This window comes from Agelaius phoeniceus, chromosome 17, assembly GCF_051311805.1.
Source record: "Agelaius phoeniceus isolate bAgePho1 chromosome 17, bAgePho1.hap1, whole genome shotgun sequence".
In the NCBI taxonomy this organism is placed as follows: Eukaryota; Metazoa; Chordata; class Aves; order Passeriformes; family Icteridae; genus Agelaius; species Agelaius phoeniceus.
In genome coordinates, this window is record NC_135281.1 from 6731333 (window position 1) to 6755679 (window position 24347).

At 43.4% G+C, this 24347-nt stretch overlaps 1 protein-coding gene across 1 annotated transcript in view; it reads left to right on the forward strand.

The window, feature by feature from the left end:
* The window catches only part of TOP1 (DNA topoisomerase I), a 66020-nt gene that overhangs the window by 36850 nt on the left and 4823 nt on the right, over window positions 1–24347 (forward strand). Inside the window, exons 4-16 of the mRNA XM_077187263.1 lie at window positions 2013–2139; window positions 2674–2732; window positions 5468–5563; window positions 7999–8074; window positions 9023–9120; window positions 13449–13564; window positions 16803–16924; window positions 17615–17737; window positions 19153–19340; window positions 19972–20116; window positions 21147–21290; window positions 22307–22492; window positions 23979–24047. Of these exons, the coding sequence (XP_077043378.1) occupies window positions 2013–2139; window positions 2674–2732; window positions 5468–5563; window positions 7999–8074; window positions 9023–9120; window positions 13449–13564; window positions 16803–16924; window positions 17615–17737; window positions 19153–19340; window positions 19972–20116; window positions 21147–21290; window positions 22307–22492; window positions 23979–24047 (1549 nt within the window). The remainder of the gene's footprint in view (window positions 1–2012; window positions 2140–2673; window positions 2733–5467; window positions 5564–7998; window positions 8075–9022; window positions 9121–13448; window positions 13565–16802; window positions 16925–17614; window positions 17738–19152; window positions 19341–19971; window positions 20117–21146; window positions 21291–22306; window positions 22493–23978; window positions 24048–24347) is intronic.

Sequence of the window (24347 nt, forward strand, 5' to 3'; positions counted from 1 at the left end):
GTTGTGGATTTCAGGATCCAGTGTCAGGATGTTCCGTGTCTGTACTGGCACGGCCTGAGCACACTGTACATAACATGATCTGGGGTAAGAATAGTCTGCAGTTGTTGAGTCTGCTCACAGGCAACATGTGGTGCTGTGTGTCTAACTACCAGCATTTCTGGAGTGCCTGTTGCCTTTTGATGTTCACATGGGCCTTCACTGCTTTGTATGAAGAGGTTGCTAGAGAGTTAAAATGAAACTGGTGTCTCTTGCTGCTGGTCTCTTGGTGTCACACAGCACGTGAATGTACTGATTTCCTTCAGTGATGGATTTTCATGCTTTAGCTGCTTGAGCTTGGATGGCTGGTGTGTGTTTATTCAATTTATTCAATGTATATTTATTGGAGTGTTATTATTCAAGCTACTCTGGGCTTGAATTATTTAGACCTTTGGCAGGTTCCCATGCATTTGTCCACGCTGGTGTCTGCAGTTGTAAGCTGGGTGTGGGTTGGTGTATTTGTGACTGTGATTGCCTTGCTCCTAATCACACACTGATTGTGGGAGCTGGTTAATGTGCTGCTTGCTCTCTGTAACCATCAACCTTTTTGCAGTCTGTTTCTGTGATAGAATGAAATCTCAAAGAATCTGCAATTTTTAAAAATCATGCTCTTGCCCAGCATTCCCAGCTTGTTTTTCAGGGCTGTGTTCACCCAGATTGGTTTGGGCTTGCACCTGAGTGTTGAAATAACTGAAATAAGGGAAGTGCCTTTTTCTAGTAAAGCTCTGTAGTGCATTTTGTAATCCTGAGGAGAAGCACAGTGTGTCCCAGAGAACAGCAGTGATGGGAGTCAAGTGCTGAGAAGGGAGGGTGTGAGCAGCCAGCATGAGAGAGGCAGCTTGGTTAGTGCCTATCCATGCTGATTTACACCATGCCTTTGACTTGCTAAAGCCCTGGGTGACCTCAGGGAGTCCACACAACCTTATAAGTGTGTATTGAAGGCCTGTAGAATTGCCAGGCTTGTTGCTTGGCTTCCACACCACTGCTGCTAATCCTTGTGGCCAGTTCTTGATGTTTCTATTCTGAGTCTCCTGAGAGTATTGCCTCACTTTTGGCTTCAAGGTTTGTCATTCCATGAGAAACCTCATTTTCATTTGAAAACAGCCATGTGTCTTTCTAGCTGATAAGAAAAACTTGAAAATGTGATACAAGTTTATCCTGATGTCTCAGAAATCAGAAGTGGGTAGAAACAGAATAATAAAGGTTGATTTTTCTTCTCCTTGTATGCATTTTCTCCTGTGTTCTGACTAAAGATTCTAGGTATTTAAACTCTCAATACTGCTATTCATAACACCAGAGTAGTTACAGACCAGACTCTCACTTGGAAACACCTCTGTTGGTTCTGCCCCACACGATGGGGCTGTTCCAGCAGAGCTGGGCTGACTGTGGCGGCATCAACAGCTCCAGCTGAGGACTGCAGCATTATTCCTGCCTTTTCTGTTTGACTTTGCATAAACACAAGGACATCACATATCCTGTTTGCTCTGGTTTTCCCATCTGTTTGGGAATAATAGAGATCAGCGCTTTTCTCTTTAAGTTCCAGAGATGAGAGCTGCTACAATGACAAACTGTTGTCTGAGCAAAAGCTGACACGGGCATTGACGGCGCTGGCGGCTCTGTTCCAGTGACCTTTTATGTGGACTAGGAAAAAGAGGAAAAGCAGAGACAGTGGGAATTCATCCTAAAGTGTTGAGCTTTAAGTGTAGCAGCTGTGGATTTCCTCAGCAATCCAGGCTGATGGGTTTCTTGAAGTGGAGGCTTGGCAACTGGGATTTTGTGGTATCCCTCCCGTTCTTCTTCCTCCCGAGGAGAATGGGTCATGCCGGACAGGAGACTGTGGTGGATCTTCCTGTTAAGGTGATCCCTTATTTTTTAGGGTTTGTAATCATCAAAACCTGTGACTCTTTACCACTGGAAATTGTATTAGTCAAATCTCCTTGTGTTCTCCTCTGCAAACACACTCTCTTGTCTTGCAGTGAGCACAAAGATTCCTCGGAAAAGAAACACAAAGACAAGGAGAAAACCAAACACAAAGATGGCAGCTCAGAGAAACACAAAGACAAACACAAAGATAAAGACAAGGAGAAGAGAAAGGAAGAGAAGGTGGGTGTCTCCTGTGGGAGAGACAAGAGGATGGTTCTGGCTTATAATACTGAATAGAACAAACTCAGTGGGTTAGATGTAGCTTGTACATCCAAGTTTTTATCAACTTGGAGAGAATTATCCCAATGCTAACCCAGACACTTTTTTTTGTGGAGTGGTAGTTATGAAATCATAAGGGCTTTATCTGCAGGTATGTGCACAGAAACAGTTCCACTGTGGAGCTATGTCCACTGGCTCCACATTTTCTCCCATTACATTTCACTTTGCCAAGCTTGGGTTCAGAGACAAGGGAGAAAAATCAGTCATCTCACATTCAGTCCATGCAAGAACAAACTATATACTTAATTCCAATTTGCTGAGGAAATTGGAGGGCCAAAAAGTACTGAATTGACTAAGACTTGGAGAAAATGTTGCCTCTCTGTCATGTAGGTCACTAAGGACTGCAGGGGACGGAGATAGTCACGGTTCCTTCTGCAAGTTAAGGGGTTGTACGTTGGAAAATGCTAATCAACTCCTACTTTTTATGTTTTTCAGATGAAGTCATCTTCTGGTGACATAAAAATAAAGAAGGAAAAGGAAAATGGTTTCTCCAGGTAAGAAATCAGGTGTATGATTTGGAAAAAGCTGCAGTTTGACTTTTTATAGGTGCTCAGTGTTTGAATCCTCTCACTTGGTCTTGAGAAAAAATTGGGGCACTCTTAAGCCCTTCAGACGATATGTTCTTCTCAATTATGAGAATGGGTAGATCTGCTTACCCAGTAACTGGAGATGGGAGCTGTGGAATACCTGGTGTCTGCCTGCACATGCTGGGTTTGTCCAAGTATTCAGGAGCTGGATTCTGCTGAGGACAGACTGAACTATGGGAACACTGGTAGCTGGATTTGAAAGAGCCTCTGTTGTAAAATTGGAACTTGAACCATGCAGTCTGCTGGAGACAGGACCCAGCAAAGCCAGTCCAGATTATCTCTGTGTGTCTCTCCTGTGTTGTGACTGCAGCCTGAAGCTTTTGCAAAGGAGTCACAAGAGTGACATGTACAATTAGAAGTACCTTAGGAAATGCATAGATGTCCTACTCTAGTACTAAATTCCTGCTTATAATAGAACCTCCTGGACTTGAGTGTTGTATCAGTCATTGCTAAGTAGTCTTATTAAAAACCTGAAGTGAGCAATTGATAGAAGAGTACTTTTTCTTAATAGTCAATCAAGATCTCTTGTGACTTGTTTACAATCCAGCCATTGGTTATTTTTAAGGTGCTAAATCAAGTCCACTGACTTACTGAAGGTGTGTGGTATGGTGGATGCATGCATCCATATCTGTTAGTGAAGAACAGCACTTAGTTCATGAATTCTTTCAGTTTGTGAGCCCACTTAAAAATCAAAAAAAAAAAAAATCTTTCCAGTCTTACCACCTTCTTTGGATACAGAGAGGTTGGGAGAAGACACCTACCTGTCCCATGCCTTTTAGGTATTCTTTGTTTGTTTTGAGCTTGCCCTTTTGACATGAGTTCTTCCATCTGTTTGATTTCCCTGCTCTTATTTAGAAATGCAGAGGAAGGAGGCAGGCTTGGCGCAGGGCAGAGGCGCCATCTCCAGGCCCTTTGGGGAATACTCTGGAAATGGAAGGCAATGACATTCAGGTGTTTCATGGTGGAGCAGACAGTCCATAACTCTCTGTGGCCTCTGCTGTTCAGCAGAATGGCATGATGTGCTAATCTCACCAGGGCTGATGGATGCTCTCATATCAATATAACTGAATCCTCTTTGGGTCCAAGAGCATTTTTTCATGTGTTTGAGAAAAGACTAGAGGAGCCATTGCATTTGTGCCTTCTTTGGGGCTAAATGCTGGTTAAGAGTAAAGTAATCATTTTCTTTTTTTTTTTTTTTTTCCTGCTGAAATATTCTTTTACGAGTTCTGCAGAGAAAAATGTTCTCACTCAGATGGTTTTGATTTTCTTCTTTAAGACTTGGTAACAGGAGCAGCGTTACAGTCTTGCAAACAATGCAAGTCAAGGTTCAGCTTGGTCATACAGCTCCTTTCTTTTCACAGACTCACACTTTATTTCTTCCATTACAAAACCTTGTGCAATGTTTCAGTGTTAAAATAGTTAAAATTCCTAGTGACTTTACACACTGTAGTTCTGCATTTCTGCCTGAAAGGGAGAATATATTAAGTGGGACAATTACCTTTTTTTCCATCAATGTTTTGCAACTGTCTCTGTGCTGCAGACTTGTGTTTTAGTCAATTCCAGGCAATGCAACAGAAATGCCTTGGTAGAGCAGCTTGTTTGTATCTCCCCTGAGCTGCATCTTCCAGCACTGCAGTGGCTTTATAGCTGTGAAGGAGCAAACTGCTTGTTCTGCTTCATGGACACACTGCCAGCTAACATGAGACTCCCTAATGTCTCCTGCTGACTATGGTCTACAAAGCTGAATGCTGCTTATTTTAATTCCTGTTTCATCTGATTGCAAAATCCCCATCTTGGCTCAGAAACTGAGTCAATTTGATATAGAAATTGTTGGTGGGACATGAATAAGGAAGCCCAAGATGGCACTAAGTGCTTCAAAATGTAATTTTGGACTCTTTGAGACATCTTTTTCTTTATGAAGATCAGTGAAATGCTTCTCTGAAATCTAGAAATAATGAGTTTGTCTAACAGAATAGTGTCTCTTGCACTCATACTCTTTTTTTTCTTACTGCTAATGTCTTGGGACATTATGGCTGAAAACATTGAGCCTAACTTTGTGGTCTGTTAAAAGGGACAGGATTGTTTTCTTCCTCCAGTTTGGACAGTGAAAAGAGACTGATCTGTTTAACTTTGCCAAATCTTTGTTTCCTTTTCTGGTTTTCACATGCCTCAATATTTAGTTGGCAAAATGTTCCAGGGAATAGCTTTCAAATCTTTGTTTAGTTGATAATCTTTTTCTGTCTTAGAAGGCTCAATAAGGATATTGAGTTGAGACTAAATAACATCCTGCATTTGAGTCCACACAGGCATTTCAGTTTTTAAGTCTAATGGAAAGCGCTGGAAGCTACAGTTGTTTTTACTCAAAACCTCAGAGAAACAAAATGAACTTTGAGCCGTTGAAATTGAACTTGATGTTTCTTGAGAAATGGCAAATGTGTAGACATTGAATTACTCTCCTTACACTGTCTGTGAGTATTCAGAAAATGACACATCTCAAGCCTTTGCTGTCTTGTGATGGCAGCACATCCCATGGAAGACGTGCCCATTTTGCAGATGATTATTTCTTAAAACTTAGCTGTTGCTGGTTTCCAAGAAACTTCATCTTTGAAAGTAGAACTGTGTTTCTTTGCTTCTTTTTGTAGTCCACCACGTATTAAAGATGAACCAGATGATGATGGGTTTTATGCATCTCCTAAAGAGGACTCCAAACCCCTGAAGAGACCTCGAGAGGATGATGAGTAAGTAGCGTGGGTGCTGGTGACTTGGATGTTTGCCTTTAGTTTTAAAAGAAGAATATTGAGGGAGCAGGTGGAGTTTCAAGTGATCAGCACAGACTTCTTGAGATGGGTACTGGAGGTCTGAGACCAGACTCCCTATGCTGTTACAAGTTCTCTGAGCAGGGCAGGGATAGTGTTTGTGCTGTGCAAGGCAAAATGCCACTTACCTGCTTCTGCAGATGGTGCTGTGAAATGTTGCAGAACTAGTAAATAAAAAAGGAAAACCCCAGAAGGCAGGTAAAGACTGATGAAGACTGTAAAACAGAAATGTGAGCACGTGAGGTATTAACGTAGCTAAGAGGCTGCAGTGGTTTCTGTTGGGCAAGGAAATGACTGCACAAGAGGTAGAAAATGCACTGTCAGCCTGTTTGGAGGCAGGGGGAGGTTTGCCTGCACTGCCTGGCGTGGTTTGCCTGGAGTCTCAATGTGTCACAAGTTATGCTGAGGGTTGTTGTCTCCAAGAGAAACACCCATGATGTTTTCCTGACACAGGAACCCCTGAAATACAAGTTCAGCTCCATCTCACTGGGATCTGTGCTGTGCCCATCCAGCTCTTCAGGGTAGTTTGTCTTTATTAGCAGGCAGGAGTCAAAGGCCTGGAAGGGTTTTAGCATGGCAGCACTCCATCCCTACAGCTGTCATTTCCAAGAGACATGGGTGGGACATCTTTTCTTTTGTGTAATCACTTGCTGCCTTCTGCTAAGTTTGTATGGCTTCCCCTCTCACATCTGCAATGGAAAGATTAAGAATTGGGGTGTTCCTGTACGTTAGGGAGTGTTCTGTCTGCTTAGAGCTCAAGAATAGTGACAGTAAGGTAGAGTGCCTATGGATGAGCATCAAGGGGAAGGCTGGTAAGGCAGATAATCCTGCTGGGAGCCTTGTTCCACACCACCCAACCAGGATGAAGAGGTGGATGAACTATGCTATGAATGGCTGGCTGACATTTCACCACTGCCAGCTCTTGTTCTTGTGGGAGACTTTAACCTGCTGGATACCTACTGGAAACTCAACACAGCAGAGAGGAGGAGGCAGGCTGGGAGGTCTCTGGAGTGTGTGGAAAAGAACTTTCTGTCTCAGCTGGTAAGGACAGCTGTGGCCTTTCAGGAGTAGCACCCTGCTGGACCTGCTGTTTACAAACAGAAGGGCAGGTGGGAGATGTGGTGGTTGGAGACTGTCATGGGCATCAATGAGCTGAGACCACCAGCACTGATGTTCCACAAGACCAAGTGCCACTTCTGACACTTTGACCACAACCCTCTGCAGTGCTCCAGGCTGGGGGCAGAGTTGCTGGAAAGTGCCCAGCAGAAAAGGCCCTGGGTTTGGTGGTCAGCAGCAGCTGGACATGAGCCCAGATGGTGAAGAAGGCCAATGGCACATGGCTTGTATCAGGGGAATAGTGTGCTCAGCAGGACCAGGGAGGTGATTCTGCCCCTTTACTGGGCACTGGTGAGGGCACCTCAAGTTCTGGGCCCCTCAATTCAGGGAGGACATCGAGGTGTGGGAGGGAGTCCAGAAGAAGGCAGTGGAGTTCAGGAAGGGTCTGGAGCACCAGTCCAATGAGGAGCAGCTGGGGGGGGTTCAGCCTGGAGGAGACAAAGCTCAGGGGTGACCTTATCACTCTCCAGAACTCCTTGACAGGAGGGTGCAGCCAGGTAGGGGTCAGGCTCTGCTCCCCTGCAGCAAGGGATAGGACAAGAGGACATGGTCTTAAGCTGCACCAGGGGAGGTTTAGGTTAGACATTAGGAGGAATTTCTTCACAGGAAGAGTGACTAGACATGGAATGGGCTGCCCAGGGAGGTGGTGGAGTCACTGTCCCTGAAGGTGTTTAAGGAAAGATTGGACGTGGCACTCAGTGTCCTGGTCTGGTTGACAAGGTGGTGTTGAGTCATAGGTTGAACTGGATGATCTCAGAGGTCTTTTCCAACCTCACTGGAAATGAGGTTGTGTTTATGTAATTTGCCAGTACTCAATTTCGCTATTGTTTGAACTTGTGGGGGGTGCAAAGAGTGAGTCTTGTGGGCAAGGTCCCAGACTGATGACTGGAAAGAGAGTTGGGATAGAACATGCCAATAAGGTTATACCCATTTATCCCATCCCATGGAATCACTGAGTGGCTGCTAATGCTTTTGAATCGATTCTTCATTGAGGAAGATGTTTGATTCAGCAGTGAAGCTTGTGGAGAGGTATTGATAATAACATCTTGTAGGTTTTCAAGGCTGTTGTGCTGGATTGGGATTATTGAGTCTTCTGAAAGAGCAGGGTATAAATTATATTGTTTAGAAATTAAAAATGCCAGCTATGCTGCAAGCTTGTGCACGTAAACTTTGTATGTCTATGACTTCTTATTTGTACTGGAAAATGGATCAATTTCATCAGCAAGTCTTTTTGCTCTTAGTGCTGACTACAAACCCAAGAAAATTAAAACAGAAGACATCAAGAAAGCAAAGAAAAGGAAACAAGAGGAAGAAGAGGTAATGTGACAGACGAGTTTATTTTTATAAAGAAAAGCCAGGCTATTTAGTGTGGGATTATGCAGAACAGAGGGAATCTGATTTTGTCTGGAACAGAGCTGTGTGTGGCAGATCCCCACTTAATGTGCAGATATTAACTTATCTGAACAGTAATTTATAAAAAGTCAGGGAAGCTTTCTTTCCAACCCGTAAAACAATGGGTGGAGAAGATGCCTCCAGGACATGAACTTCCAGGCTGTTCCAGGCAATTCACAGTCCTTCTGTGAAGGAGCTGGCAGGGGGCAGGGGAGCCTTGCTCACAACATGTGGTAATTGCACAGATGATGTGGCAGGGTTCAGAGGCAGGGAACAGGAAAAGAGATTAGATGCTAAAAGGAAGCTTAAAGCATTTAGATGGAGCCTAGGTGGAAATTTCTTTGGAGAGGGACTTGGAAAAGGTTAGCCATGATTTGAGACTGACAAACCACAAAAGACCCCCTTGTGAGACACATGTTGCAGCACCTCTGGGCCATGGGGCTAATTTGTCCCTTCAAAGGAAGTGTCCCTACACTGACCATGCACCAGGATAATCCCAGAAGCCACCTGACCATGGTGCTTGTGCTCTGCAGCATTTGCCAGACCAGACACACCAGTGCAGGCCAGGGAGGAGGTTCTGTGACACAACAATTCCCTTCCCATGGCCCAGACTTGCCCCTTATCAGGTGATAACTGGCTGTGTACATTTAGCATGTCCCCAGTGTAAAGTAAAAGAATTTGCCTGAAAACTTGAGTGGGACCATCAGCAGACTTTGACTTAATGGGATGATCTAAGAGCACATTTATGTGGTGAAGCCACAGGAATTCAGCTCTTATATACCCCAAGAGAGAGTCTTTTAGTTTTAACATATCTTTTCAGGGGAGGGGGGAAGTATAGTAGCTTGTTCTAACAGCATCTTACTCATTTTGCAGGACAGCAAAGCAAAGAAAGTCAAGAGCAAAGATAAGAAAGTCCCTGAAGCAGACAAAAGAAAGAAGCCGAAAAAAGAAGAGGAGCAAAAATGGAAATGGTAACTATATATAGTCAGTGCTGTAGGCTCCCATCTGCACCTGGACTTGCCTGTACCTCCCATGCTGGCTGAATAAGCACATCTGGCTTTCTCTTCTGTTGATTCATGAGGATTTGTTCTGAATAATTGGCTTACTTTCTGGTAAGCTCTAAATAAATATCTCATTCACTGTGTTCATCCTCTGAAGTAGAAGTGATATCCCTAAAACAGGAAATAAGTGTTTTGTGGGGTTGTCTGGGTGGTTGTTTTTTTGTTTTTTTCCTATCTGTGTCATGTAGAGGCTGCCTATAATGATCAGATCCCAATATTCTTGTGCCCAGAAGCTGCTCTGTGCTGAAACCCTTCAGAGCAGTAGGAAAGCTTGGAGGCTTGGGGGTGTCAGCAGGAATATATTAATAGGTGCAGGTGGATTAAGGAATATATTAATGTGTGCAGATGGGTTAAGCAGTATTCTAGTAGAAGTTATCTGTGTTCCATAGAGGTACGCATGAGTGGGTGTCAGCTGTGCCTCTCAAAACTGCTCCTGCCTCTGGCACAAAAATGAGACTTGATCAAGTGACCTAAGTTAGCTGAGCCTGTTTGACAAATGATTTCTGAAAATGAGTTTTAAATGAAAAACACTTTCTGTCTTGCCCAGGATCCTTAAGTAACATCACTGAAGTTGTACTTTCACCCACTCTTAAATTTTTTTTGAACCTTTTTTAAATAAGTCTGACCTTTGTGGTTCATTTGGAAGACAGACCTGTGATGCATCAGTAGTGCTCTGTGTAAGAAACCTGCTGGATTTTTTTTAACCCTCCATAGTAATTTAAGCTGTTATTTCTAGATTTGAGGGAGCTACCATTTTGTGTGTTTTGAAGTTTTAGCCTTAGTACTTCTCTCATTTTAGTGCATATGTACTTCTTGAAAGTGTGTGTGTTTTCTGCCCATCTGTAATGTATTTTTATGACCTTTCAGGGATGTTTCCTTGATCTATTCTCAGATCATTTGGCTGTTTTTAATAGATCTGTAGAGTTGGGGAAAGTCTTTGCAATCTTCTTCAATCCTGTCAGGTTCAATCCTTTACTCCTTCATTGACACTATTACTGATTCATCCTTAAAAAGAAAAAAATCTTTTGTAGTGTTTATAGTTATTATATATTTCTCTTTGACTGTCACAACTTCCTCAGAACATCAGCACTTGCAAATCTTTTTCATACTTGAATACTCCCTTAGAAACTTGGGTTTCCAGCCTCTCCCCAAAACTTCCCCTTTTTCCTGAGCAATCCGCTTTTTTCTCGAATCCTTTGACAGCATATTTAATGTGCTGTAACATTCCCAGACTACAGGGATACAAAGCAATAGGAAGCTACAGAAGGTCTTTTTAAACCTTAACAATCTGTTGTCTTTTTGGCTTTGTCTCAGCTCCCCTTACTGGTTCCGTCTAACAATATTCTGTTATCCCAGCTCCCTTCTATTGTGGGCTGTATTCTTGAAGAGCAGACCTTTACTGGAAAGCTGTGCTGTTCTCCCCTCACTTACCTGGGCAGCACAGGCCCCTGTAGTGGTGTTAAACCCTGCAGTTTGTGCTTACTGCTGAGGAAAAGTGCCTTGGAAAGCATGTTTCACAGAATTTGGCACAAGGTAGCTGATTCCTTCTGCTGATGTTGCTGTCATCCATCTGCAGCTTTGTATAGCCTGTCTCTGCTGGACAAGGTTTCATCTGCACTTCACTTGTTTCTCTTAAGGGCATTTTGTGTTCCATCTGAGTCAATTTTCTGAGAGCCTGATACCTTTTTTTGGCTGTTTCCTCAAGTGCTTGCTGCCTTGAGCATTTTAATCCTCACTTGTGTGAGTGCTTGATGCAGACATCCCCAAGGCACTGGCCTCATTCATCACCATGTGCAGCTCTTGCAGGGGTCATTTTCATGCCCCACCAACATGTGAACAATGTGATCCAGAAGTGCACCTTAGGAGCACTTCTCCCACTTTGTGTCACAGCAAGTTCATTTCCTTGAAAGAACATATCCCTGAGGTATGTTCTGGGGTTTTTTTCCCCAAGAATGTTCTCTCTTTTTATTCCACTTGAAAGATATTCTCTAGCTTTTCCTTCCTGAGCCACCCTGGCATATTTAGACAGGGTTGATGTGGGATTTAATTAAGAAGCCTATATGACTGATGAGTTGTTGCTGGAATCAGTAAGCAGCATTCTCCCACAAAATCATGTGTACAACATTGCTTTAGAACCAGAAACTGCCAAGGGCAGTGGTGCTGTAATGCTTTTCCTGCTTGAAACTAAATGAGGATGAAAAATGAGCTACACTCAGGAGACTCACTTTTATCTTTTGTCTTAATGCTTATGTGTGATGTGTAGGAAGGTGGAGGTGGGATTGGGGATGGTTTGTGGTCTTTTGGGGGCACACTTTCTGGTAGTTTTGAGCTTAGAAACTACCCCATGAATCCCATGTTTCCTTGTAGCCTTCCCAGAAGGCACAATGTCCTTCTACTATCTGTTTAAACTGCTGCCTTTCTAATACTGCTTTTACATGCATCCTTTGTAAAAGAACAGGAAGGGATAGAGGTACTGAATTTCTCACCAAGTAAATACCAGAGGAATAAATTTAAAAATACAAGAATGACAAACCTGTCCTGAAAAGCAGTAACTACTGTGAATGATGCCCTTATTTTATTCCTACTGGAATAAAATTGATCATTGTGAGAGAGAAGAAGCTTATTCTGGCTGAGAGTGGTTTAGATTTATTTTGCTGAAAGGAGCTTCTGGGTGGAAGAACCTAGGCCTATGTTTGACAAAATATTTATATTTCTAGCTTCTAATTAATAAAAGAAAAACAAAACAAAGCTCAACAATCATTAGGAATGTAAATATTTGGAATCCGTGTCAATATTGGTTTCTCATATCAACATGGTTTACTCAAGCCCTCTTTTCAGCCAGGGACTGAAGTCTGACATGCAGGTCTGTATTGATAGCTGGGTTTGGGTGCTGTTGAATCTCATCAGAAGAAGTCAGGTCCAGTGGTGTGGTCAAAGATGGTGCCTTTCAAACTCCAGCCAGCTGCTGTGTTGCTGCTGTTCCTAAATTGTTGATGTACAGACACGAGTGAAGCATTTTGAGTGTCTTCTAGCAGAAACTCTTGTCTCTGTACAGTGTTCATCTTCCATGCTGTGACTTCTGTCTTGGTAGAGATGAAGCAATCAGTCAGTGCATCACAACTCCTGAGATGCAGGCAGTCCATGCACATCCTTCCTCAGCTGCTGTGGCACCTGGAGTGGCAATGCTGCTCTTTAGGGCTGACACCAGACAGAAGCTTAAACTCCTTTTTTTTTATTGTCATGGGTGCTCAACAAAGTTGTCTGGGCAATTCAGAGACTGAGTGCTGTGACAGGTTAATGGTCTTCCAGTTGATTGATCACTAAGGTGAAATAGCCTTTCCCAGCAGGGAATCCTGTGCCAGCAGCATGTAGCAGTAATGTCGTGGTAATCATGAAAGGAGCTTGGAGAGGGGGAGTGTGGAATCAGTGGCCTGGGCACTGGGAACTGGGGGGAGGATCCTGGCCTGGCAGGACCCTTTTCTCTGCAGATGAATTGCTGACCCTTTTCCCTTGGAATGTGGGATTGGTGGCGCCTGCCTTGCTGTGTTGTGATACCAAATGCATCACTTACAAAGCATTTTTATAGAGCAGTTTTTATAGAGCATCTTTAAGGCAAACATGCAGTTTTCTGGGATGCTCTGTTTTTCTTCAACTATGCTTTTCTTACCCAGAGAATTGGAATGAATTTTAAACAACAGAGCAGTTTTAGTTGTTCTTGTCCAAGCAGGTTTGTTCTCATTTAGGTCATAAATGAACATCTGTTTCTTTATCTCTGCCCTTAATGGCATATTGTCCACATCTGAAAGCAGCTGCATAATATACCACAATTGTTTGACTTTGCTGAGCAGGCATCCTGGACCTGATGTTGGATCACAGCTGAAACTAATTTGGCATGATCCTAGCTGCTTTACAGGGTCCAAGTCTTATTTTCTTAAGATCTAAGCAATTTCAGCTGTGTGATTTTGTGAAAAGAGGAGCACATGAGAGGTGAGGAATAGGATGGCATCAGATAATCTGCAGCCCAAGTTGTTCTGCTCATGGTTATGACTGTGCTTTTGGAAAAAGAAAAAGAAGGAACAAAAGGAATTAAATAGGGATAGTACATTGAGTATTTGTTGTTGGTGTGTACCTGACGAAGCAGTGATTTCTTGCTGGTTTAGCATACTCTCATACCCACACAGTAATAAAATGAAGATTGGGAGCTTAAAATTGTATTGGTTCATATTTCTCTCTTGAAGGTGGGAAGAAGAGCGCTATCCTGAAGGCATCAAATGGAAGTTCCTAGAGCACAAAGGTCCTGTATTTGCTCCACCATATGAACCTCTGCCTGAAAATGTCAAGTTTTATTATGATGGTGAGTTAATCTGTGTTTCTACTAGCTAGGAAGAGAAATAAACATCTCAGGGTATTGCAGTGTTCTTCTGGGGACTGAAGAGCTGAGGAGGTGGTTGTGTTGTAGTGATTCACTTAAATCAGCTCCTCAGCAGCAAAGTGAGGTCTGTGGAAGGAAAGGAATTTACCTGAGCCTGCTGAATTCTGCTCACTGGAGTGACACAGGGATTGAACCTGCTCTCAGTCCCTTATGGGGGTGAATCTCTCAGGTTCCTTAGCAGAATGAGGGTGTCTGATGCCTCAGAGTAGCAGTGACCAGTGGAATATGTAATTGTAGCTGCCTCATCACTGGTCACCTTTAGGTTTGCTCTTGTTTTCTTTAACCTCAAGAACTGCAACTGCCATCACCCATGGTGAAATTCATCATCATTTGGTGGCATGAGCGAAATAAAAGACAATTGAATTTGGGTACAGATGATTAGGATCTTGTAGGAATGAATGGGATGACCCTGGCCTCAAGGACACAGCCCTCTCATGTAAGTCATGGTCCCATTCCCTGACCACTGCCTGTGGTAGAACTAATTGGTGTGGGATTTAAGTATCCTGGGCTGCCTGGCTGGTAGAGGCTCATGTGGAAGGGATTATATGATGTGATGCCTGTTGGAGCCTGGACTTGATGACCTGTGTGTTTCCTTTCTGTGATCATGTTAAATGAAGGATCAAATTAACCCAGGATTGAATTAAGTGGGAGGTATTTGAATGGATGAAAATGTAATTTTTGGTGATGGGGACATCTGCACATGGAACTCTTCCAGGAGCAACGTGCTGTTTTCATGTGACATGACACAGTCTTTTGAAATACTGAGGAATAGGTGGCATTACATTTTCAGCAGCAAAGTAGTGAAATAAATATGCTGTAGCCTATTAAAGGCCATCTCCAAGCAAGTAGCACAGTGATCAAGGGTGTCTGCAGCCTTCTTTCTGAGGGTTTGATAAGAACTGATGCAAAGTTGGCAATTGTTTTCCTGTACTGAAAAATGCATGATCTCTCCTGTTGTCTAGAGAAGGGGAGGGGCAGATTGCAGTGTGCTATCCCTTGGTGCAGACAGCAATAAGCTCCTCATCTCTCCAGCCATCTATTTCACAGAGCCTCTGCAGGGATTTCTGCAACCTCTGCCTCTGTCATCACAGAAATTCATCAATAAGCTCAACAGTCATGGGCTGGGCAGGGAGGGGGTCTGGCAAATAAAGACATCCCATAAGTCTTCCTTGAGAAACTAGGCAAAAAATCAGATGTCTGATTTACAGAGCAGCTGCTGAGAGCCTCTGTCTGTGCTCACAAGGCATTGTCTCATTTCAAGATTATCCCAGGGTGATTTGTAGAGCCCAGTAATGAGGCTGTGGCTGGCCAGCAGCCGGCTCACACCGGAGGAATCTGTCCCTGGCCTAGGGATTCACTGCCTGCTTTCATCTCACATGAAAACTGCTGGGGCTCTTGGAAGTGCTTGCAATACTGACTCGGGGAAGGAGCTTGAAATGCCAAAGCCATCCTTTTTCAGTGCCTGTGGGTTAACCAGTCACTGTCACAGGTGACTTGCACATTTTTCTGTAGATGGGGCAGGGTAAGAGTGGTGGTGGCAGTTGCAGTCATGGCCATGGGGTTTCTTCTGCTTCTTATGTCCCCTGGTTGCTCTCTGGATTTCAGTTTTAAATCAGGTAACTAATATTCATGCTCTGCAATAAATCCTTTCTTTACCAGCTCTGTCACTAAGAGTCTTTTCAAACCTTTGTGGGGAAAAAAAAAAAAGAAATTGTTTCCAATGAAATATATTCTAAAGTGATTAGATAAAGGTGTCTGAGCCTTCAGCTAGCTGGGAAAAATATCAGACATTTTAGCCCCATAACATGTTACTAACTCGATAGCCTCTGTCAAGCTGAAATTGCAGCCTGGAAAAACAGTTTCCCTTGCTGTCTCTCCCTTCCCCCATTTCCTGTTATAAGCAAACAAATGCTGTATTTTAGGTTACAGCTTAAAAATTGGCAGAGTTACTGTTGGTTTAATTTAATTGTGGAATATTCTCAGATCATTTGGAGGACGTTTTGCTAAGTCCTGTTTTACGAGGCTTTATAGATCCTAAGGCTTTTTAGTTGACTCCCATGCTTTAATTTTAGAGATGATGCAACTTTTGAAAATATGTAGTAAACCCAAAGCATGGTATTTTTTTTTCCAAGAGCACAGATTGAGCAGTTTCCTGTGTTCACTTGTATGCAGTAAAATGGTTGTTAAAAATCCCCAGGTACTGACGGCCAAGCATTGGAACTTTAAATATTTCTTGCAACTAAACTAGCTGGAGATGTGAGCTGCATGCAGAATCCTTCAGAGGGATCACTGGCACCCCACATTTCATCAGGAATGCAGTCAGGACCAAAAAATGCTCGATTGGAATGTTAGATGTTGAATGCACAGCCTCAATGCAGCAGCAGCCTCTTTCCCTTGTGCTTCAGTCTCCCCTTGCAGCAATTCCACTTTGTGCTGCAGTCATGCAGAGAAGCTGGAATGTGACCCCTCCATTCACTGACAGCTCAGTCTTTCTTAAAAATGACTGCCTTTTGAGCCTGCTTTGGAGAGGCAGGAGTGCATTCCCACAGCAGAGGGAACAATTAGCAGAACCCTGACACGTTTCCTTGCAATGAAGGGAGAGTTCAATATTTGGCATCTCTTTCCAGCCTATTTGTAGAGCATCCAGAGGAAGGGCTCTTCCTGCCTGCAAGCAGCTAAAGGCTGGAAGGGGTGTTCCAAGGTGGAGTCTGTCTGTGCATTGAAAAGGAATACAGAGACTGTTTTTCCCACATGTCTGAGTGCTGGAATATGAAATTTAATAAAATCCCTGGCTTTTTGACATCAAACAGCAGTGTCTCCCCAGGAGCACGCCCAGCACGGGGGTGGCTCAGCAGAGGGTTTCCTGCAGCAGGCCTTTTCCCCTTCCTGCCCTGCAGCCCAGACCTGCCTCACATCAAATTGCTGGTGCTTTTTTTAATGTTTAGATTCCAGAGGAATTTTTTTTCAAAATGTTTGTGGTGGAAGTCAGGCAATTGTGCTCCTCTGTTTCCTTTGTCCATTCAAGTTGCTGTATTATGTAACATTTTAAGACAAACTTCTCCGTAGTAAAAATATAATCCTTTAGGGTAGTTACTGTGTTCTCTTTATGACTTTGATTCCTGTTTACCATTTTCTTTAAGAACAAAACCTTTCTTTGTAGGTAAAGTCATGAAGCTGAGTACCAAAGCAGAAGAAGTTGCCACATTCTTTGCAAAAATGCTTGATCATGAGTACACTACAAAGGAGATCTTCAGGAAAAACTTCTTCAAGGACTGGAGAAAGGTATGCACATAGTCCTGGGCTGCAGTGACTGTGGACATGGCCAGTGTCTCCTCAGCACTGACCAGTGAAAAGGGGCTGCTGTTCCATGCACACAAAAGTTGGCTTGAGGCAACTAAAAGCTGCCTCAGACTGTAGCTGTGAAGTTTCCCATTTATCCTGTAGTTTCACCAGGAAGGACCCCACCATAAATGCCTTTCTAAACCAGCAAAGTCAGGTTCCTCTTTTGCAGCACCATGGGGTGTAGCTGTCTTGTCTGTTAATGCCTTGTGTAAGAGCCAGATTTGCTACTAGGAAACCCCTTCCAGAGATGTTCACTTTGGTCATCATCCATAACAGCAAGCCTTTAGATAACTTTGGTGCAGTTTTCCTGGATCTATTTCTGGGTTTTTCTCCCCATCCCTCAGCAGTCCCAGTCAGGGTGTGGGAGTTCTTTGGGAAGTGGTGCAGTATGCCCAGTGCCTGAGGAGATCAGAGCCCTGCAAGGCCAATGCTCCATGGGATCTGTTGCTTGTCCTTTCCTCTTTGACCTCAGCTGGAGTGAGCCTGTGCAAGAATTTGGGGATTCCTGGGGGGGTTATTGTGAGAATCTGCCTGTTGTTCCTGTTCAGGCTGCCTGGAGTAGGGTAAGCTCTGCTATGCATGAAAACTTTGTGTGTGTGTAAACTTAAAGCACTGCTTTCCTTCTGCAAGGAAATGACCTCTGAAGAGAAGAGCACTATCACCAACCTCAGCAAGTGTGACTTCACCCACATGAGCCAGTATTTCAAAGCTCAATCAGAAGCTAGGAAACAGATGTCCAAGGAGGAAAAACAGGTACCAGTGGGAATTCTAGGAGGCTTCATAGTTGTAAACATCTTTGTGCAATCATTCCCCTTGCTGTGCATATGTCAGTGTTTTTCACCAGCTTTCAGATTATTGCTTTCATGTGCACTGTGCAGCTTAGGTAGGGCAGAGCACTGTGTTTACAGCTGAATCTTCATCCTGACTTGAAATGATATTGATAGGGCTGATCCTGCTTAGGGAAAGAAAGTTAAGTAAGTAACTGCTTAAGTAAAGTTAAGTAACTGCTTAAGTCAATAAAGAGAATCAGAGGTGCTGCCTCTGGGCTCCTTGGTCCCTGGGAAATAATGAGCAGTGGATAGTCAGTTAAGGATGGCTTAGATCAGGATGGTGGAAAGGATACAGCAATGCCATTAATGAATAAATTGAGAGAAGAAATCTTAAACATCAAGTAATGCTGTTTTTTGAATTAAAAATGAACTTTATTATCCAGCAGTGTGGCTACGTGTCTCGTAGGTTAAGAGTTAAATTAACTGCAATGAATGTTGGAAGGTGGAAACTTTCCCCAAGTTCTCAGCTTGATCTTCTGCAATGTTCTAGTAATTGTCCTTTGAATGAAGGGCCTGGCAGCTTGGAATTACAGCCTTTGGGATCAGAGGGATTCCATCAAAATGGAGAGCCCTTGTCTTCCTGCTGTTTCTGTTTGATAAATGTAGGTGAGCCCTTCAGTTCCTGTCCATGGTAGCTCTTAAAATGGAGCAGAAGTGGCTTTTTCTGTTTCTTAGCTGGTGCAGCAGTGCTGTCTGTGGGTCAGATGTTTTATTTTGAGCTGCAGTGTTTTTATTTTTCCTGCTATATAATTAGAGTTCAGGCACATAAGTATGCAGTGAAATCTCAGCACATTCTTTCTTAGAAGACTGTGTTCTGCTTGTGAAACCATTTGCTGACACAGGCTTGACATGCAGCAGCCTGGAGACATTCCTTTGCCTGCTTTCTGATGCTGAGTTCAAACACTGAAGTCTTTTGTACACAGAATTTTTATACATAAACACAAGACAGGAAGTCCAGTGGATGTCAAATGCTCAGTATAAAATATCAAATAGCAGTGCTGTGCTGGGGGCACCCTTGAAGCTGAGATATATGGATAGAGATACACCCCTCTATTGTGGCAAAATAGTAGCTGCCTTCAGCAGCACTGATCTGTTTCCCTCAAATACAACTTTTCAGAGAGTTTTCATGCATTCTTTCCTCTTTTCCTGTTTGTGCTGTGTGCATTTTATGAATGCTTTTCTGGCCAGTCTAATACACTTGAAATGATGGGGATCTGGTTTTTGGTTGGGTCTTCATCATTAGTGTGGCACAAATACAAAAATGCTTCAAGTCTTGGCATATAACGGTGTGTGTGGTGCTGCTCGTGCCATATCATCTTTGCCTTTGGCTTTTCCCAGAAAATCAAAGAGGAGAACGAGCGGCTATTGAAGGAGTATGGTTACTGTGTGATGGACAACCACAAGGAGAGGATTGCCAACTTTAAGATTGAGCCCCCAGGTCTGTTCCGAGGTCGTGGGAACCACCCCAAAATGGGGATGTTGAAGAGGCGCATCATGCCCGAAGACATCATCATAAACTGCAGCAAGTGAGCACTGCACGCTTCACGCCTTCCCTTTGCTTTCTGCAGCTCATTTCTTAAAACCCTCTAGAAGTTGATACTCAAACATGTAGAATTAGGGATGCAGCTTTTCTTGTTCTCATATGGATAAGAAACTGAGTCATACAAGCAAAGACTGAGCAAGGCAATCATGGGTTTCATGTAGAACTTTTTCAACATATTTTCTTCCTCACGCCTACAGCCTACATCTGCCTAAACTGCCTTTCCTGATAGTATTCCCAGAAAATAATTTTCTTATACATAGGTTGCCCTACCTTGTCTTCCATGATGTTGAAGGCTAAGGTTTGGTGGGCTTTTCTTCACTCTATCCAGCCCTCATAAGTGTCCACACTATTACATACAGTGTTCACAAATCAAAACTGGTCCTAGCAATTACAGTCTAATTCTTCAGCAGGTACATGTTAGTAGCAGTTACATTGCTGTTCTTTGTTTAATTTTATTTACTTGGTTTCCTGCTTGTGGAGATAATGCATTTCTGTTGCCTCAGTTCCTTTCCCTGCACTTTCTTTGTGTGATGCTGTTTATTACCTTCTCTGTTTTGATGCTGGTGGGATTTCCTTTAACTAGCTTTTATCATCTGTTTTCTGATTCTCTGTAGGGATTCCAAAATCCCTGCCCCTCCACCAGGACACAAATGGAAGGAGGTTAGGCATGATAACAAGGTGACCTGGCTGGTGTCATGGACTGAGAACATCCAAGGCTCTATCAAATACATCATGTTGAACCCTAGCTCAAGAATTAAGGTAAAGATCCAGTTAAAAAAGCAAAAACAAAGCAATTTTGCTGGTCATATTTCCAGGAAGCAAACGTAGCTCGTGGTTAGGAGAGATATAGGAGGTATGGCTGTACCTGGCTGTTTCATCCTACAGTGGTTGAAAAACATAGGGAAGCTTCTGTGCTTCTGTTCCCCCTTGAAAAGAGAGGATACAGTTACTGCCCAGGAGAGCAGAGAAATCTGGAAAAAGTCAAAGCATCGTGTTATTTCTAGTAGGAATCCTTTAACCTGTGTAAACCTAAAAGGAAGAAATTTATCCAAGAGCAGTCTTGCTCTGGTGGATATTTCACATACATTTGGCCTTAACTTCCCCTGCCTGGTGTTACATTGAAGTTCTAATCATGGGTTGTTAATTAGTTGTTTGTAAAATTAAAAACCCAGCCAGGCTCCTGGCTGAGAAGGCTGGTGAGGAGCTCATGACTGAAGGAAAATAAACTCCTGCTGTGGGAGCAAATACCCAGTCTGTGGATCAAGTCCATAAAAGCAAGAATTTAAGCTCCTTTCATGAAGTCTTTTTCTGAGAGATTTTTTCCTGGATTGGAAACAAGGAGTTTGTCCTACAAATACAGGAGGAAAAATATCTCTATTCCCTGTGAATTCCTGCCCTCTTTTTGCTGTGTCTTGAATATATAATAATGATGATGAACTGTTGATGTTGCTTTTGCCTTTTATGGGTATTTAATTACACAGCTGAAAGAACATAAGTGCCATCTGAATAAAGCAAAGGAAACCATTTGTATTTTGAGAAGCAGGGAAGATGTGTTCTTTTGTGTCTCTCTCTAGTTGCTTCCATGGAAGTATTTAATATCATGGAAATCTGAATGACCTGCAGCTGTGTGGCAGCACAGTGTGAAGCTGAGCTGTGCAGCAGCAGCATCTCAGTGCTTTTGTACAGCCAGACTGTTTGCCACACATGGGCTTGCAAAGCCTTGAGATGCAGATTGCAGCTAGTCCTCTGCCTGCTCTGTAGTTCTGACTCTGTTCCAACTTCCCTGCAGGGTGAGAAGGACTGGCAGAAGTACGAGACAGCTCGGAGGTTGAAGAAGTGTGTAGATAAAATCCGGAATCAATACCGAGAAGACTGGAAATCCAAAGAGATGAAGGTTCGGCAGAGGGCTGTGGCACTGTACTTCATTGACAAGGTGAGGCTCCTTCCTTGGCTCCTCTCACCTTCCCTGTCCTGCTGGGAATACTTGGGAATGCTTGTGTTTGTCTTGAAGGCAGAATTGAGCCCAGTTACTAAGGTATCCTGAGACTTCCTGGTGGGCAGGCTCCTTTTCCTTCCCATTACCTGGAATCCAGAGCAATGAACTATTGTACTAAACACAGCTATTTCAGGCAGCATTGTTCAGTTCAGGCAAAACTCACAGCCTGGTTCCAGAATCACCCAGTTGGATTAGTGGGAAGTTTGTGTGGGCCTTTTGTCTCCAGCTGCTTCAGTTTTCCTGCTGGGAATTTCTGCTGGTTTGTCACCTCTTCAGCATGAGGTCACAGTTGTGAGGTTTTGTAATTATGCTAATTTTTTCACCACAGCATAAAGAAAACTGCAGTTGTGTTGATGCATTTAAAGCAACATAAAACCAGTTCCCAGAGAGCTGCTCCCTAGTAGCATATGGTGTCTTGACTAACTAAATTAACAGGTTTTGTTCAAAATGGCTTGATGTAAACCAGGGAGCTTTGATGTGAATAATTCTGGTTTCATATGACCACTGAAGATTTTAAAAGTTAGAAATTGTTTTAGCCAGCACTGTTAAAATATGTGGTTTTATGCAGCCAAGTGTAGCATTTAGATAATTTATACAAGCCAATATTTATATAACCTGTATGCTATTTGAAATGTATTTAGTGTGCAGTGAATAGGTAGGATCACAGAGGATGAACAACTGAACCATATGAATTGTTTCAAGTAGAGTTCACATGGAAGTCAATTTTTAAAAACTGCCACACTTTTTGAAATTAATTTCCGTCAGTCAGACCTGTCTCACAGTTTGAGTTACTTAATGAGCAAAAGTTGGTAAAGCATGCTGGCTTAAACTCTTGAAAAAAAAATATACTCAAGATACTCTCCTCTGGACCCTGCTGTTTCTAGGCCAGTATCTGAAGGTTTGCAGCATCTCTTTATTCTGGGGACAGTTTTAATTCCTTCCCTCTCTTGTAGCTTGCCCTGAGAGCTGGTAATGAAAAAGAAGAAGGGGAGACAGCTGACACTGTGGGCTGCTGCTCTCTGAGAGTAGAGCACATCAAGCTGCATCCTGAGCTGGATGGGCAGGAATACGTGGTTGAGTTCGACTTCCTCGGGAAGGATTCCATCCGATACTACAACAAAGTCCCTGTGGAGAAGAGGGTAAGCACCCCCACAAGCACATACACACACACTGCATAGCACAGAGGTGTGGTCAGCACAGTCTGCAAGGCATTAAGAGGTTGCTTTATCACTGCTCAAGATACCAGGCCAGAAAATAAGTCAGTTAGTGTGACATCCTTGTGGTGCGGCACAGCCCAGCAAATGAGATGTTCAGACATCTTGCAGCTCTTCCCTGTGGTCTCAGTATGAAGAGTTGATGTACAGGACTGTAACAGCTGTGTTAGACAAGCTCCCTGGGTCTCATTCTCCTCATCAGAGTTGGTTTTGTCACCTATAGATGCTGGAGTTGCAGGCCCATGTGACGGTTGTGAAATACTGCTGGCACTGGCAGAGCAGCAGTTTGATTGGGGCTTTGATAATAAACACCTCTGTCACAGTGGTTTGGGTCACGTTGGAGCTGAGCCCTCACAGAGTAGATCTTAATCTTGGCTGCTCCAGAGCCTGTGGAGAAGGTGCACTGGTACCTCTGGCCTATGAACTTGGGTGTCTGCCAGCCAAGACTTCTTATGCCATGTCAATTCTTTTACTTCTGCTATCCACCAGTTGCAGATCTGCTGTGATTTTGGCCTCATTTCAGAATCAATCCCTATCCAGCAGCCTGAACCTGGAGGGCACTATCCAAAGTGGGCTTTGCATCTGGCCCACAACTCTGTGGTGTGAGATACCCTGTGTATAATACTGTGGTAATTTCATGACAGCCAGCAGTAAATGTTGGTGCCTTGAGGAGCAAAACAACTGAAAAAAATTAAACTACTGCTGCTCTGGAAATTAATGTGTGCTGGAATTCTTGGTTCCCTTGTAAAGAAGAAAACATATTTTTCTATTTAAATTTATTGGTATCTCTTGGTATTTTTTCAGTTCTTAAAATGGGCAGTTGAGTATTGTGGAACTAGAAATCTTTTTATATTGGGTGTCTATAGAAGAATGTGTGTTGTTGAGAAGCTGGAGAATTGGAGCATGCAGAGCTGAGATTTGTGGTCTCTGTTATAATCAAAGATGCTTTGATTATTCTCTCTACCCCAGTGAGACATGTTTGGCATGAAATTGTATGAAACAATGCAGCAGGGTTGGTTTCTTGGAGCTTCAATCCATGGGAAATGGCTCAGGGGTCTCTTGGGCACAAGTAATAATGGGAGAGTAAGGAAAAGGCAGTAGCTTGTGGGTCTCTTTCTCTGTTAGGCAGCTACACCAGAGCAGTTAAGTCTCCTGACTGTAATTTTTATCCAAAGGATGAGAGGGCATTTTAATCTAAGGATGATGAGGGCATCTTATTGGGGAGGAACCTGCAGCACAAGCATTGCATTGAGAGATGGGTCTTTGCCTGCTGGGAAGTAACACCCAGCATCATCACTGTTCCCTGAAAGCAGCTTAATGGCTCCCTGGCAGTCCTGCTTTCCTACAACTTAGTACTGCCCAATGCTGTCTGGTCTGTGTGCCTGACATTCCTGGTTTCCTTTTCCTGCAGGTGTTTAAGAATCTTCAGCTGTTCATGGAGAACAAGCAGCCTGAGGATGACCTCTTTGACCGCCTCAATGTAAGCACAGAGTTCATGGTGAGGGTGGTGGAGCATCCTGAACAGGCTTGCTCTGCACCAGGCAGTAACAGCTGCTCTGTTCCAGAAATGCTTTCAGTGGAAATTTTCTTCCAGAGCACCTCAAAGCATTGAGAGTCTGTCTCAGTCTGGTGTCTGAATTGTCCACTGTGCCCACAGGTTCCCAAAGCAATGGGCCTTGGTCCTGGTGAGCCTGCCTGGCTCTGACCTGGGGAGGTTTTTTCTGAATTCAGAGATGATGAATGTGTGAGGTGACAGATTTTCACATCCCTGTCTGCACAC